Source organism: Mastigoproctus giganteus, chromosome 12, assembly GCF_048544385.1.
Source record: "Mastigoproctus giganteus isolate SK-2022 chromosome 12, ASM4854438v1, whole genome shotgun sequence".
Taxonomy (NCBI): domain Eukaryota; kingdom Metazoa; phylum Arthropoda; class Arachnida; order Uropygi; family Thelyphonidae; genus Mastigoproctus; species Mastigoproctus giganteus.
In genome coordinates this window covers 122,206,573-122,220,627 of record NC_143586.1, presented here as the reverse complement: position 1 = coordinate 122,220,627, position 14,055 = coordinate 122,206,573, and the positions used below count along the sequence as shown (strand labels likewise).

At 35.7% G+C, this 14,055-nt stretch overlaps 1 protein-coding gene across 1 annotated transcript in view; it reads left to right on the top strand.

The window, feature by feature from the left end:
* The window catches only part of LOC150077384 (uncharacterized), a 389,065-nt gene that overhangs the window by 313,746 nt on the left and 61,264 nt on the right, over window positions 1-14,055 (top strand). Inside the window, exon 13 of the mRNA XM_090385883.1 lies at window positions 11,524-11,771. Within this exon, the coding sequence (XP_090242009.1) occupies window positions 11,524-11,771 (248 nt within the window). The remainder of the gene's footprint in view (window positions 1-11,523; window positions 11,772-14,055) is intronic.

The following is a 14,055-nucleotide window of genomic DNA, read 5'->3' as shown; positions in this document are numbered from 1 at the left end:
CTGCTCATCTCAGATGACCAAATTATTCTCTGTATGATTCCTTTCGCCTCAAAGGTGGTACTTGTGCATATGTCCGTTCTGATATTCCCTGTCAGAGACTTGGCAATTTGGAATCTCCTCTCTTTGATCTTCTCTGGCTTAAAATCTCTCTACCTCATTGTGTCAAATTCATCTGTTGTCTCTACCGTTCTCCCAACTCCACTAATCACTTAGAGCTCTTTGACTTCCTCTCTTTGCAACTTGACTTTCTCCAGTCCAACTTTCCTAACAGTGAAGTAATTTTCCTTGGTGATTTTAATGTTCACAACTCCAGCTGGCTTCCGTTTTCTAGTCACACCGACCCAGCAGGTCGAGATGCTGAGGCTTTTGCAATTACTAATGACCTAGCACAGATTGTTCATTTACCTACAAGAATACCGGACAATCCTAATCATACAGCCAATATGCTTGATCTTTTTCTCACAAACAACCCTTCTAAGTACACAGTCGAAGTGATAGGTCCTTTAGATCACAACTTGGTGATTGTCTCTTCTCCAATGGAACCTTTATCTCATGGCTATTCCCAACCACGTGTTGTTTGGCATTACAAGAATGCAAAATGGGATGACCTGCGAGACTTCTTTTCTTCTTTTCCTTGGTCGGATTACTGTTTCAAAACTTCTGATGTCAACGTTTGCTCAGATCGTGTCAGTGAAATTATCTTGCAGGAATGGAATCCTTTATCCCACACTCCACTTTAAAATCTCGTCCTTTATCTAAATCTTAGTTTTCCAATAAATGTGCTAAGGCTGTCCAAGAGAAGAATGTTGCATATCGTAATTGGTTTGTTTCTAATTCTTCAGTTTCATTTTCTGCCTACACCAAAGCTTGCAACAGTTGTAAAGCAGTTATTAACCAGTCCAAACTAGAGTTTGAACAGGTTAAGAGTAGAAAACTTGCTTCTTGCCCTAATGGTAGCCGAGCATTCTGGTCTCTTGCCAAAGCTATTGGCCGCAACTTTTGCCCATCTTTGCTCCCACCTCTGTCCAAACCAGATGGTCGCATTATAACCTCAGTTGCTGATGCACCAATAAAATACAAACAAACAAACAACAAACAAACCAAACCAGATGGTTCTGTTGCCACTTCAGCCAAGGATAAAGCTGACCTGCTAGCATCCCATTTTTCTTCCAGCTCATGTATTAATGATCTTGGTAAAACACCTCCCACCATTCCCAACACGCTCCATTCAATGCCTCCTGTGGTCTTCCGTCAAAAGGATATCAGAAGGATTTTGATGAAACTTGATACTAAGAAAGCTCCAGGTCCTGATGGTATTTCTCCACTTGTTCTCAAAACCTGTGCTCCTGAACTTACTCCTGTTCTTTGCCGCCTTTTTTCACTTTCTTATTCCAAAGGTGTTTTTCCTTCTGCTTGGAAATTTGCTGATATCCAGCCAGTTCCTAAAAAGGGTGACAAATCCCTCCCATCCAATTATCGTCCCATTGCAATTACTTCTACTCTTTCTAAAGTAATGGAGAAATCAATTAACCGCCAAGTCTTAAACTACCTAGAAACCTTCCGTCTGATCAACGATCACCAGTATGGATTCCGTCAGTGTCGATCCACTGGAGATATTCTGGCTTATGTTACCCATTTATGGACTAATTCAATGGAAAGGTTCGGTGAAACACAAGTAGTTGCTCTTGACATCTCAAAGGCTTTTGATCGTGTTTGGCATAAAGGTCTTCTAAACAAGCTTCCATCGTATGGTTTGCCAACTGTTTTTAGTAATTGGTTATCTAGTTTTCTCTCTGATCGCTCACTGAGGGTGATGGTAGATGGCTCTCTGTCTTCTAACTTCTCCACTAATGCCGGTGGCCCCCAAGGTTCAGTTCTTTCCCCCACTCTTTTCCTCTTATATATCAATGACCTTCTTCCATTGACTGGAAATCCTATCCATAGTTTTGCCGATGATAGCACATTGCATTCAACTTACCATTTTGAGAAATTTTCCTGCTCAATCAGCTTCAACTTCTCGAAAATCTGCTACCAATTCCTTAAATACCGATCTTCAGGTAATTCTCCAGTGGGGCAAAGACAACTTAGTTGATTTCAACCCTTCTAAAACTCAGTCTTGTCTTATATCTCGCAAAAAGGATTCTTCTACTCCTATGCTTATCTTTAGTGACACTCCGATTTCTAGGCAAAATGATATATCTCTTTTGGGGATTACCCTGACTTCTAATCTCTCTTGGCACAAGCACATTACAAATATTGCTTCCTCTGCATCTAAAAAACTTGGTTTTCTCTTTCGCTCTAGGCGTTACTTTTCTTCCAAACAGCTGCTCACCCTGTATAAATCGCAAATTCGCCCTGCCATGGAATATTGTTCCCATATCTGGGGTGGTGCTCCCAAAACCTCTCTCCGGCTTCTTGATTCCATTCAGAAGAGGGCAGTTAGGTTAATTAATGATTCATCTCTAACAGAGTCTCTCCACTCGCTTTCTCATAGACGCACTGTTTCTGCTGCATGCCTCTTTTACAGATACTTCCATGGGCACTGTTCTTCTGAATTGGCTTCTATAATTCCTGCTCTCTCTTTCAAAACAGTCCGAACACGTGCCGCCACCAGCCAACATCCATTTACTGTCCAACTTCAAACCCACAGAACCAACTTTTCATCTTCCTCATTTATTCATTCAACTGCCGTTTTCTGGAACAACCTTCCTTCATACGTATTTCCTGAAAATTACAATCTACAGAAGTTCAAGTCCAATGTCAACAAATATCTTCTTTCGTCTTCTTAACCTCAAACCCAAGCACGGTACGAAGTACAATAGGTTCTAATACCTCTCGTGTTTGGGGTTCACATAAAAAAAAAAAAAAAAAAAATTTGAATAATAAATTTATGATTAATAAACTGTGTTAATATACTTAATTTCTTGTTCTTATTCTAAAAAAAAAATTACTACAAAAATATTAGGGGGGGGGGGATTAGAGTACTTTTCATATCCTTTTAATTTTCAAATATTCCCAATAGCAAAGAATGAGTACCGGCACCTATTTTTGTACAAAAAAAACCTCTGCATACATACATACATACATTGCAGTAAATAAATAATTAAAAAGCCATGGCCTTTTTTTTTTTAATAGCTCTTTTTCTTGTAGTGTTTAATGCAAAAAAAGTAAGATGACAGTCAGGTAGTCTAAAAGATATAAATTACAGGAACTCCCCAGCTTACGTAATACTTGACTTACAGAAATTTGAATTTGCATAAGTTTTTGCCAGTCTGTGCAAACTTAAAAAAAATTGTGGAAACGTATTCTGCATTCTGTAGAAATAAATGGAGGTATCATGAAAATATCGTAATGTGAACCCAAAACACTTTTTTTGATAATTCCTTCCAAGAGCTCAGAGTTGAAAGTTGAAATTTTCGGTATATAACTAAACTGTTTATCTCCCTAAAAGGTAAATTTTTATAATGGAAATTGCACTACACTTTCATCGTTATCATATGTTTTGTTATAAAAGTCAATTTTGAACACCATTGTGATATTTTCCAAAAACACATTTCTGGAGGTCGCTACCATAAAACAATAAAAACAATTTGCACTTTATGTTACAGTATTATGGTTAAATGAGTTCCCCTTCACTGAAACCTTCAATTATATAAAAACACAAATAAATTTTCAGAATCTTCTCTTCATTCCTATTTACTTATTACAATGGTGAAGGGAAAGGGATCAACGGAAAATGCAAATGCTGGCAGTAATAGGAAAAGAAACAAAATTGATTTAGAAATGAAGATGATTAATTAAGAAGTACGGAGCATGATAAAGTTTGTCATTTATTGCACGGGATCAGGTTTCACTGCTTCAACAGTTAATACTGTTTTAAGGGACAGTGCACGTATAAAAAGAACATGTTAAAGGAACAATGCATTTAAGATCAACAGTGATCACAAAACAGCATTCAGGCAGGTGCTATGTCGAAGATGGAAAAGCTATTAATAATATGGATGGAAAATCAGATTCAGAAGCAAGTACCCCTAAGTCCAATGGCCATTCAAGCAAAAGCAAGAAGTATTTATGAAGATATTAAGGATAAGTATGGTGTACCCCAAGCTAAGTTTGTGGCAAGCAATGGATGGTTTTATAGGTTCAAGCATCGCACTGATTTCCAAAACATTAAAGTATGCAGTAAAGTCGCCAGTGCCAATTCTGCAGCCGTAGAAAAATTTTTTGATGTGTTGGAAAAAACCACTTCTAAATCTCCACAGCCCTCAACTTCAGCAGCATGCTTATCAGCTAGAGAGTTAATTCTGGCAACGATGCTCGAAAGGTAAAACTTGCTGACATTATGCCTGTCTCCTCTCTCTTTTTTAATTTTATAATTTTGAAGTTTGTAATTTTGTGCACTTTTGTAATTTTTCCTGCACATGAGATAAAAAAAATTGAATAAATAATTCTGTTTAGATGTTCATCGAACATTTCTTTTTTGCTTCAATCAAATTCAGCACACACAGTTGCAAGTGCTGCATAAGCATTTTGGGAAATTCCTACTTACATAAAATTCGACTTGCATAGAGTTTCGCGGAACGCAACCCTTATGTAAATCGGGCAGTGGCTGTATATGATTCATTGATTTTAGCATGTGGATGTCTGCAAATTGCAATTTATATATATTTTTTATTTTATGTTATTTATTTATTTTTTATTATTATCTAAAAAATGTTTGTCCAGGCCATTTTTAATTTTGGCTTGCAAAATTTTACATATTTTTTATTTAAATTCTGTTTGAATAGATCAACAGTACAGATTATTGGGATAATTTTGAAATTTTGTTCTGTCTTGTCAATATTTTTACTGCTTTCAATTAGATTTTTAGATCTAATTTTACGTTATGGCTAAGTAATGTGATGGAAATGTTACCTACCAAAACAGTCTTTATGACAATTCTTAAGTGGATTCATGGATTTGTTAAATACTCTTATGTTTAACAATGTTGAGGACAACTGACATATGCATATAAGAATATGTATGCTTCTCCTTTGTCTTCCATTCTTCCACATCCAGTTAGGATTCATGGATCAGCTCAACTTTATAGTCGTAGAATCTTCTTTTGCTGAATCATTTTTATTTAAATATTCAAATAAAAATTATTCTTCTTAAACACCATCAAAAATTATTGTGATTGTTTAGGCAGTTAATAAATCAACAATTTTGCAGGTTTAGTTTACAAAAGAGTATAGGATCCAAAGTTCATAAAAAGCAGTTAGCCCATCACTGGAACACAATAAGTGTTGCTCCTCTAGGCATTGATGTCTAAGTAACACTGTTCATGTGCAGTTTTAAACTTCAGTAAGAAATAATTCAGAGTTGTTCATTTTTTTGATGCAACATTTATTTTCAGTCTTTTTCAATGCAATTCATTTTTTTTTTTTTTTTTAATATTAAAGACTTTTAATTTTTGAAAGTAAAATCCTTTTAGACCTATTGTCAAGTGACATGCAAATTGAAAAATCTACATACTTCAATGAATGCATGCAACTGGGTGCCAGACTGTTGATAACATTAGCACTGCTGCAAAAAACCGGTAGCATGCATTCGTAGTTGGATTCTAGATGAAGTTTCAATGTCACGAAGCCAGAAACTGTTCCTGATTGGAGGAAAGCACCTGTGAATAATTGTATGTGACATGTATATAATATGCATGTGTATATAAATAACCTGTAAATAACCCGATTCCTGCATTTTTCTTGTTTGCAGGATAATTAACAGTGATATCTGGAATATTAGCATTAGTAGAGGCATATAATGCAGGAAAGCAAGCTTATTCACTATCAACCAAAAAAAACCACTTCCCATTTCACCCATCCATTCATTCCAAAAGTTTGTCCAGTTTTTTCTCGGATTTATTTAAGCTATCAACTTCCACAACGACAGATGGAAGCAATCAACTACTTGCTGGCTAAAGGCAAATTTCTGCACATCTGTTCTACAACTTTCTCTCCTTTCTTCAATTTGAATTTATGTCCGTGGGGTTCGTAATCTGAGCAAGAGGAAGAATACCATCAACATGGAGTCTGCTTAAACCATTCCTTAAACACCTCCAGATTACCTCGCAGGTGCCTAGTCTCCAGATGCTGCATTCTGCAGAACTTAAACCTTTCTTGATAAGAGCACCCCTTTGTTCCCCCTCACCAGTCTTGTTGCCCTTCTGTACTTGCTCAAGCAACTGTACCTCCTAAAATTTGGCCTCCAAACCTGTACAAGGGGACAATCACGTCCTTATCCCTGCTAGCAGGTACTTCCGTAGCCAGGTGGGCAAGAGCAGCAGTGCATTGCACACGCTTCTCAATTAGACCAGGGTTTGATCCCGTGACCACCAAATATGGAGGATGCAGAAAGGTCAGGGAATGACCACCGCATCTCCAGAGCAATATGTCCTTAGTTGCTAATGCTCCTAAAAACTAAGTAACAACAACAACAACCCTGCTAGCAAAATTCCTGTATATCATTGACAAATCCTGCACTGCTCAGAAAACTTCATATCTGACTCTTTTTTTTTTTTTCTTCTTCCATTGTCCATTATCCTGAGTGTAGTATCGTACAGTTGGTATGTTTCTCTCGGGTTACTGCTACCCATATATGCAGTACTTTGCATTTGTCAAGGTTAAACTTCAGTTTCCACTTCTCAGCCCATCTGCCCAACTTTTCTGTATCCTGTTACAGAAGCATACTCTCACTGCTGTCATTAACAACTCTGCCAACCTTTGTATCATCTGCAAACTTGGACATTAAACCTGATATACCACCTTCATCATGTCATTGATAAATATGCAAAACAACAGTGGGCCCAACTCTGAACCCAGTGGGACTCCACTAATAACATTAGTCCATGAACGGCAGTGTCCGTTTATTACTACTCCCTGTCTTCTCCCACTCAACCAACCTTTTATCCATTTTAGCAACTTGCCCTTAATGCCATACTGCTCCAATTTGTACAGAAGTTTTTCATGTGTAATAGTATCAAAAGCTTTCCTGAAATCCCAGTATATGATATCAAAATTATTTTTTGCATCCAGTTCCTTTGTGACCACGTCATAGTACCCAATCAAATTGGTTAAACAACCCTTCCCCCTGACAAACCACACTGTGCCTTAATTATTACTGCATTCTTGTCTAGATGATCCTGCAATGCTTCTTTAACCAGTGACTCCATTATTTTCCCCTGAACAGAAGTTAAACTAACAGGTCTGTAATTACTTGTGTTACCCTTTGATCTCCTTTATGAATTGGGATACATTTGCACATCTCCAGTCCATGGAGACCTCTGAGTTCAAGGATACTCTCATAATTATGGCAAAGTGTTTACTTACTTCCTTTGCTGCTGTCTTTAATATAATGGATATATCCCAGGTGCCTTTCTTATATTTAACTTCATTAATTTCTCGTCCACTTGCTCCAGTTATTACAAATCAAATTGTTTAGCTCCCTTTTAGAGATTAAGCTTCTGTCCTCCACTTCCTTACAGAATTCCTGATTCATGAATGTAGAGGCAAAATACTTATTCAGTTTGTCACCTACCTGAGCAGGATCAAGGGTTACCATCTTCTGCACTCATAAAAAGAGGACATTTACAAGTTTTGGGGCGAATAAAAGAGGACAAAAAATTCATCTTGTATTAAAAAAGAGGACAAATATATTATGCAAATAATAAAATAAAGATAATGTAAACCACATTTACTGATGTTTCGGATTAGTACATTCATATTTGTCTTGAGAAATTATTTCTTTCAATAGCTCTGGATTGCCTCTCAAATATTGCCTCTCAAAAATCAATGCATGACATATGTTTGAAATTGTACTGCAAAAACAAAATACCTTTTACAGAATTAATAAGCTCTTCAGTCCGGACTGTATAATTATGAAAATACTGGTAAATTTTAAAAACAACGTTCTCTACATCAACTTCCCAAAGTTCTGCTGCATTCTGAAGACAATTGTTCAAAATATGTGCAGGGCAGCCCACTCCAATCAAAGTCTTGTTATGCAACAGTTTCTTTAATTTTGCAAAGACATTATTCCCTTCTTCATTTCGTCTCACTCCTCCAAACATTGTATTGCAATTGTCCCCAGTGAATGCAATACATTTTTCACGCAAACCATTTTTTTTCAAGAGTTTCTTTAACATACATAGAAATGGTATCTGCAGTCTCGTTAGGCATCTTCTGTAATTCAATTAATTTTGTTTGTAACCCTCCTTCATTTACATCAAAATACTGAATAATTAATGGGAAGATTTTTTTTCAGAACCATGATTACTTTCATCAGTTGAGATCCCACAGTATGCAATTTTATTTTCTTTTAAAGTTTTTACAGTAACATTAAGAGAATGATTTGCAAGTACAAAGTTTACAATGGCTTGGGTCTAGCACAGGAAAATCTTTTTGCTATCTCAGAATCAAAAAATACATTTTTTAACATGACAGTTGTGCAATCCATTGATTTGTAACTACTATGATGTTTAACAATGTGAAAAGCAATGGTACCCTCTGCAGCAGCCAGATCATATTTTATTTTACCGATAGCTTTGACAAAAAAATCTGTAACCTTTCCCGAAGAGGCCTCACCTTGAACTGCTTTCTTGTGCTTCTCAGTTTCAATGTGATGCTTCAAATCACAACCCCTTTATTGGCTACTGAAACATATGCAAACTTTACATTCAGCTTCCCATTCCTCTCGGCCAGATACAAAACATGGAAATTTGTTTTTCATCTCTTCTGTAAACATGCACTTCCTTTTAGGCATTTTAGGGGAAGTATAGTCTTTATAATATGAATTTTTATAATTGAAATAATAATAATTTTTTATTGTAAGTAGTGAAGCATAAATTTTATTAAAATTAGGTTATGTTTTACATTCACAACTAAACTAACCTAATTGCAGAAAAATACCTACAGGTATAAAGACGGATAATAAATATTTTTGTAATTAAAGTAAAAAACAGTATTTTAAAAAAAGGTAAACTTTGATATTAAATAAACTAGCGTCTGCCTCTTGATTGGATCGTTGATAAGTATACCAAATTTAGTCGACAGTATGCAACTTTTGATCAATTTGGTGTGCACACAGCTCAAATCCACGTTTTCATATGCTGCAATCAATTTCTAAAGAAAACAGTCACTCTAACCGTCAATATTTATTTGGCATGCTGTAATTCCTGTAATTTATATATCTTTTTCTAGCACACCATCTGATCTTCACGTGTTATCTACTCTCTAAACCAAGATTGTGTATAACGTAACTCAGTAGTTTTCGTCGAGCTTGCATAAAAAAATGGCGTATAATATTGCGTATGGCGAAATATACGCCATATATTATATGGCGTAAATCCGGACATTTAGACAAATTTATAAAAATCCACCCGGACAAAAATTTTAGACAAAAAATCCAGACAAATCCTGTTAAAAAAGGACTGATGGTAACCCTAATCAACAGTCAAACCATCGATGTCAAGTGTACTTATCTGATTCATCTCCTTCCTTCCAGAGTTTCTGTAAGTAAAGAAGTCTTTGCTATTTTTCTTTGCACTCTTAGCCCAAGATTTCTCGTAATCCACCTTCGCTGGCAGAACCTCCTTTGTGACTTGATTACAGATTAGTTTATATCTACATAGGCTTCTGTATCGCATGATAATTTATATGTATCCAATGCATTTTTATTCTGTGCCACGAATCTCATTAGTTCATCTAACATCCATTTAGGCCTAAACCCTGAACAGTATTTCTTAATTGATTTGAAAAGCCTAGTACTGTATCTTCCAGAATTAATCCTTTGAATGCTTCCCATTTAGTATTTAATGTTGGTAACATCATCAGTTGGTCTCTCCGTGCAGAATTTAAAACTTGTCCGAGACCACCGTATCACTTTTACGAAAGCAAAAACCCTTCCATTTATCCCTAATGTAGTTACATCTTTAAGTAAATCCCAAATAACTACACTGTGATCACTGCCACCTACTGGTTCCTTTATCTGCAAATTCTTGATGCATGAATAATCACTGCTGATAAATCAGGTCAAAAGTATTACTCCCTCTGGTTGCCTCTCAAACATTCTGCTGTAGAAAACAATCAACCAGTAAATTCACAAAGGTCTTGCTAGTCTGTGAGTGACCAACCCACAAGTTCCAGTCAATATCTGGAAAATTTAAAATCCCCCGTTATAAGACATTCTGATTTACTTGCCCACTCTTTCTCTGTACAATTGTTTATTGTATTCATCAGAATCCTTCGAACTATAACAGATTCCTAATGTCATCTTTGCTTTTCAATTGCTTATGTTACACCAAACTGACTTAACATCGCACTGTCCAACCATGTCAGCTGAGTGCACTTCCTTAGATTTTGTGTTTCTTAACTAACAGCGTAACTCCTCCTCCCTTCCTATCCTTTCTGTACACATTGTACTCCCCACATTCCAAATCTGCACTGCTTATATCTGTGTGACACCATGTCTCTGATATTCCAACAGTATCTACCTTTGATGTCTTGACCAGCACATCAAATTTATTTACTATACTTCTAGCATTGGTGTAGATACAAGTATACATGTGCCTGTTATTACTCTTAGTTACTCTAACACAGCTCATGTATTTACTTGTTCCATGATGATTCCCACCAGTCCTTGAAATCCCCAGCACTTTGCTTTCCTGGCTGTTGCCCATTAGAAGCAGTGCAAGCCATGAACATATGCCAATTCTTATGTTCACAGTCATCTTTTTCTCTACTTTTCCTGTTTCCTTCTTTCTCCTAACTTATTATTTTTACAGTTATATATATATAATTACATCGTATGCAAGATAAGGATATTGAATAAGAGTGTATAAAGTAAAATATAGTACAATAAAAGTATTCATAGTAAGCCAAAAGTAAAATTGTAATTATTTTACTGACTGATGTAATGTTTAATCAGTCAGTAATTTGATGGCATTAATCTGATCTGGGACACTTTTCCCATCTTTCCATTCACACATCTTGCATTTCAGTATTGTTTGTTTGTTTCATAAATGATATATATATATATATATATATTTAATTTTTTTTTTTTTTTTTTTTTTTTTTTGTAAAAATCCAAAATTCAGTTATGTTTAATGATTAACCTGTTTGTATTTTCATTGTATTTTCATTTCAGCTTTCCTTTTAGTGCACATAATGAAAAGTGTATAAGATCAAGGGTATATAAGAAATATACCCTTCATTATTTCTGTCTTCTTTGTGTCCTGTTGTCTTTATAAAAACATTGTAAAATATAGATGTATTATTAATATAAAATAATAATTTTATTACATAAAATTGAACTGGTGTTAACATTTTTTGAGGCAAGCCATTCAAACCTCTTAAGTATGATTTGCATTATTAATTTTATTTTTTTACATTTCAGCAAATATTGATTCATTATATAAAAAAAATTATGGTTTTGTATTTTTCATTTTTTTTTTTTTTTTTTTTATTCCTTTCCTACTACCTTACCATACAGGGAACACAAGAGATACTTTTACTTCAATGAGCAAACTCGACAGTCACAGTGGGAATTTCCAACAGATGCATCTAATATGTTCACAACACAGAGTATTGAACCACAGCATTGGAATAACATTTCAAGCAGTGAAACTGTGTCGACCCATCAGAAATCTGGCAGTGCACAGCACCCTTTAGTTTCGTCATCAGTACCTGAGGAGCAGCCAGATACTCTGCATAGACTGGCAAAATTAAAATTTGAAAATGGTAAGGCTGATTATCGGTTAATTGTATGCTATTTATGTAGATCATATGTAATTGTATTACAGGTCGACCTTCACTAATTGGGCAACGTTGTGACCTGTGGGGTGCCGGATTAGTGAGTTTGCCGGATCACCGGTGGTTATTTTAACAAATACAGTTTACCCAATAACTAACCAGTTGACTGCCAAGCTAGTTTAAATTCCCCAGGGGCCAAAAAATATTTAGCCAATAATTTGATTAGTAATTCTAAAATAAAAATATCTAAAAAAAAAAAGTCTCTTTTTGTGTCGCATATGTGTGGCAGACATAGCCCATACTTTATTTCTTGAGAAGCTGTGTCGGCCACATACGTGTGATGCTATTACAGCATACATATGAAGATCATTTGTAATTAGTTTATTGCACACACGGCGAGCACTGCAATAAAACTAATTGCGATGAAATAAACTCTCAAACATCGCAATAAGTTTGTCAGAATTGTTAGAGATTTTGTGAAAACAAGTTCATTAGCATGTTGTGTTTTTCCTCAAGTTTGTACGTGTGTTGTAAAAAAAAAAAAATCTAAAAAGGAATGGCTAAAAGAAAATTACAGGTGACGCCCGCTTAATGTTGATAATTCGTTCTGGAAAAACAGAGAGCTAAGTGAATCCACATTAAGCGAGTGCTGAATTCCCCTAAGGTAACATGTATTTGTGAGTTTTGGTCTTTGTCATAAGATATTTCCTAATTAATAATAAACTGTAGTGAAAAGATGCACAAATGTCAGTCAAAATATTTAATATTCAAATATTTTATATATACAAAAACGTATATACGTATACATACGTAACTACTTACGTATCAAAATTAAACTTTAAATTCCAATTAAAGTCATGAAAAATGTGTCGAATTTGGGTTGTACTTTGGCTCTCTTCCTGGTAAACTAAAAGGAGTTTTAATTTTAAATCCCCCGCAGCGTTACCACCTAACAATAAAGTCAACCGTTCCTTCGCCGATTTGAAACCTGGCATGTGTTTTTTTTTTTTTTCTTCTTTCAATATGAAACTTCTTTTAGGCATTCTTTTCCAAAAAAGTCCTGCTTCATCTAAGTTAAAAAAATTGTTGAGAAGTATAACACATAATATCCATCTTCAATAATTTTAACAAGTTTTTTTTTTGAAAGTTTCGGCTGCTTGATCTGCACTTTTGGTTTCTCCCTGGATTTTAAATCTATTTAACCAGCCGTTACTAGCTTTAAATGGTTCAACATTTTTTTTTTTTTTTTTTTTTTTAGGTGAGTTTTCTTCAGATCATCATACAGGCTAATCTCTCTCTCTCTGGCGCCTCCGTAGCCAGGTGGGAAGGAGCAGCAGTGCGAAGCACACGCTTCTTGATTAGACCGGGGTTCGAGCCCATCACCACCAAATACGGAGGATGTGGAAAAGTCAGGGAATGACCACTGCATATCCCGGAGCAATATGGCCTTAGTTGCTAATGCTCCTAAAAACCAAATAACAAACAAACTCTCTCTCTCTCTCTCTCTCTCTCTCTCTCTCTTATAACATTTAACTTAACTGAATTCTGCATTGGCTATTATCTTCAATAAAATTGGTTAAAATCTCTCCATTTCCATCCTAATAGCGGCCTAGCCCTAGTTGCTTGCAGTGGAACCGCAGTCTTTCCTGCTGCTAAAATTAATTCTTTATTTTTTATAATTGTTTGTACAATTAAACTTGCCAGTCCTAAATTATAAGGCACCTCTGTAGCCAGGTGGGCAGGAGCAGCAGTGCGTAGCACACGCTTCTTGATTAGACCGGGGTTCGAGCCCATCACCACCAAATACGGAGGATGCGGAAAGGTCAGGGAATGACCGCCGCATATCCCCGGAGCAATATGGCCTTAGTTCCTAATGCTCCTAAAAACCAAATAACAAATAACAAACAACCTAAATTATGGCACACATCCGCTTGTCATTGACCGGAATCGATTTGCTTCAAAACGTCTAATTTAATTTTCAAATTCATTCCGTTTCTTACATTTATAGTCTTCGTACTGCTGCCAGACTTTGTTGCTTTTTCATTCTTATCCGCCATTATTAACTCTTCGAAAATGTAACTGCATTAGTTGCTTTAATTATGATACAATGTTCGAGTAAACTGTCCGTTGCGCACAATGTCTAATGCTGTACCGAGTGATGACTAGACTTCGGATAAATGCATATAACGTAAATATTACAAGCAATATACTTGATCATTTTTTAAAATGTTCGTCTCGGAACTACGTAACAAGTCACTGTACTGCAATTAAA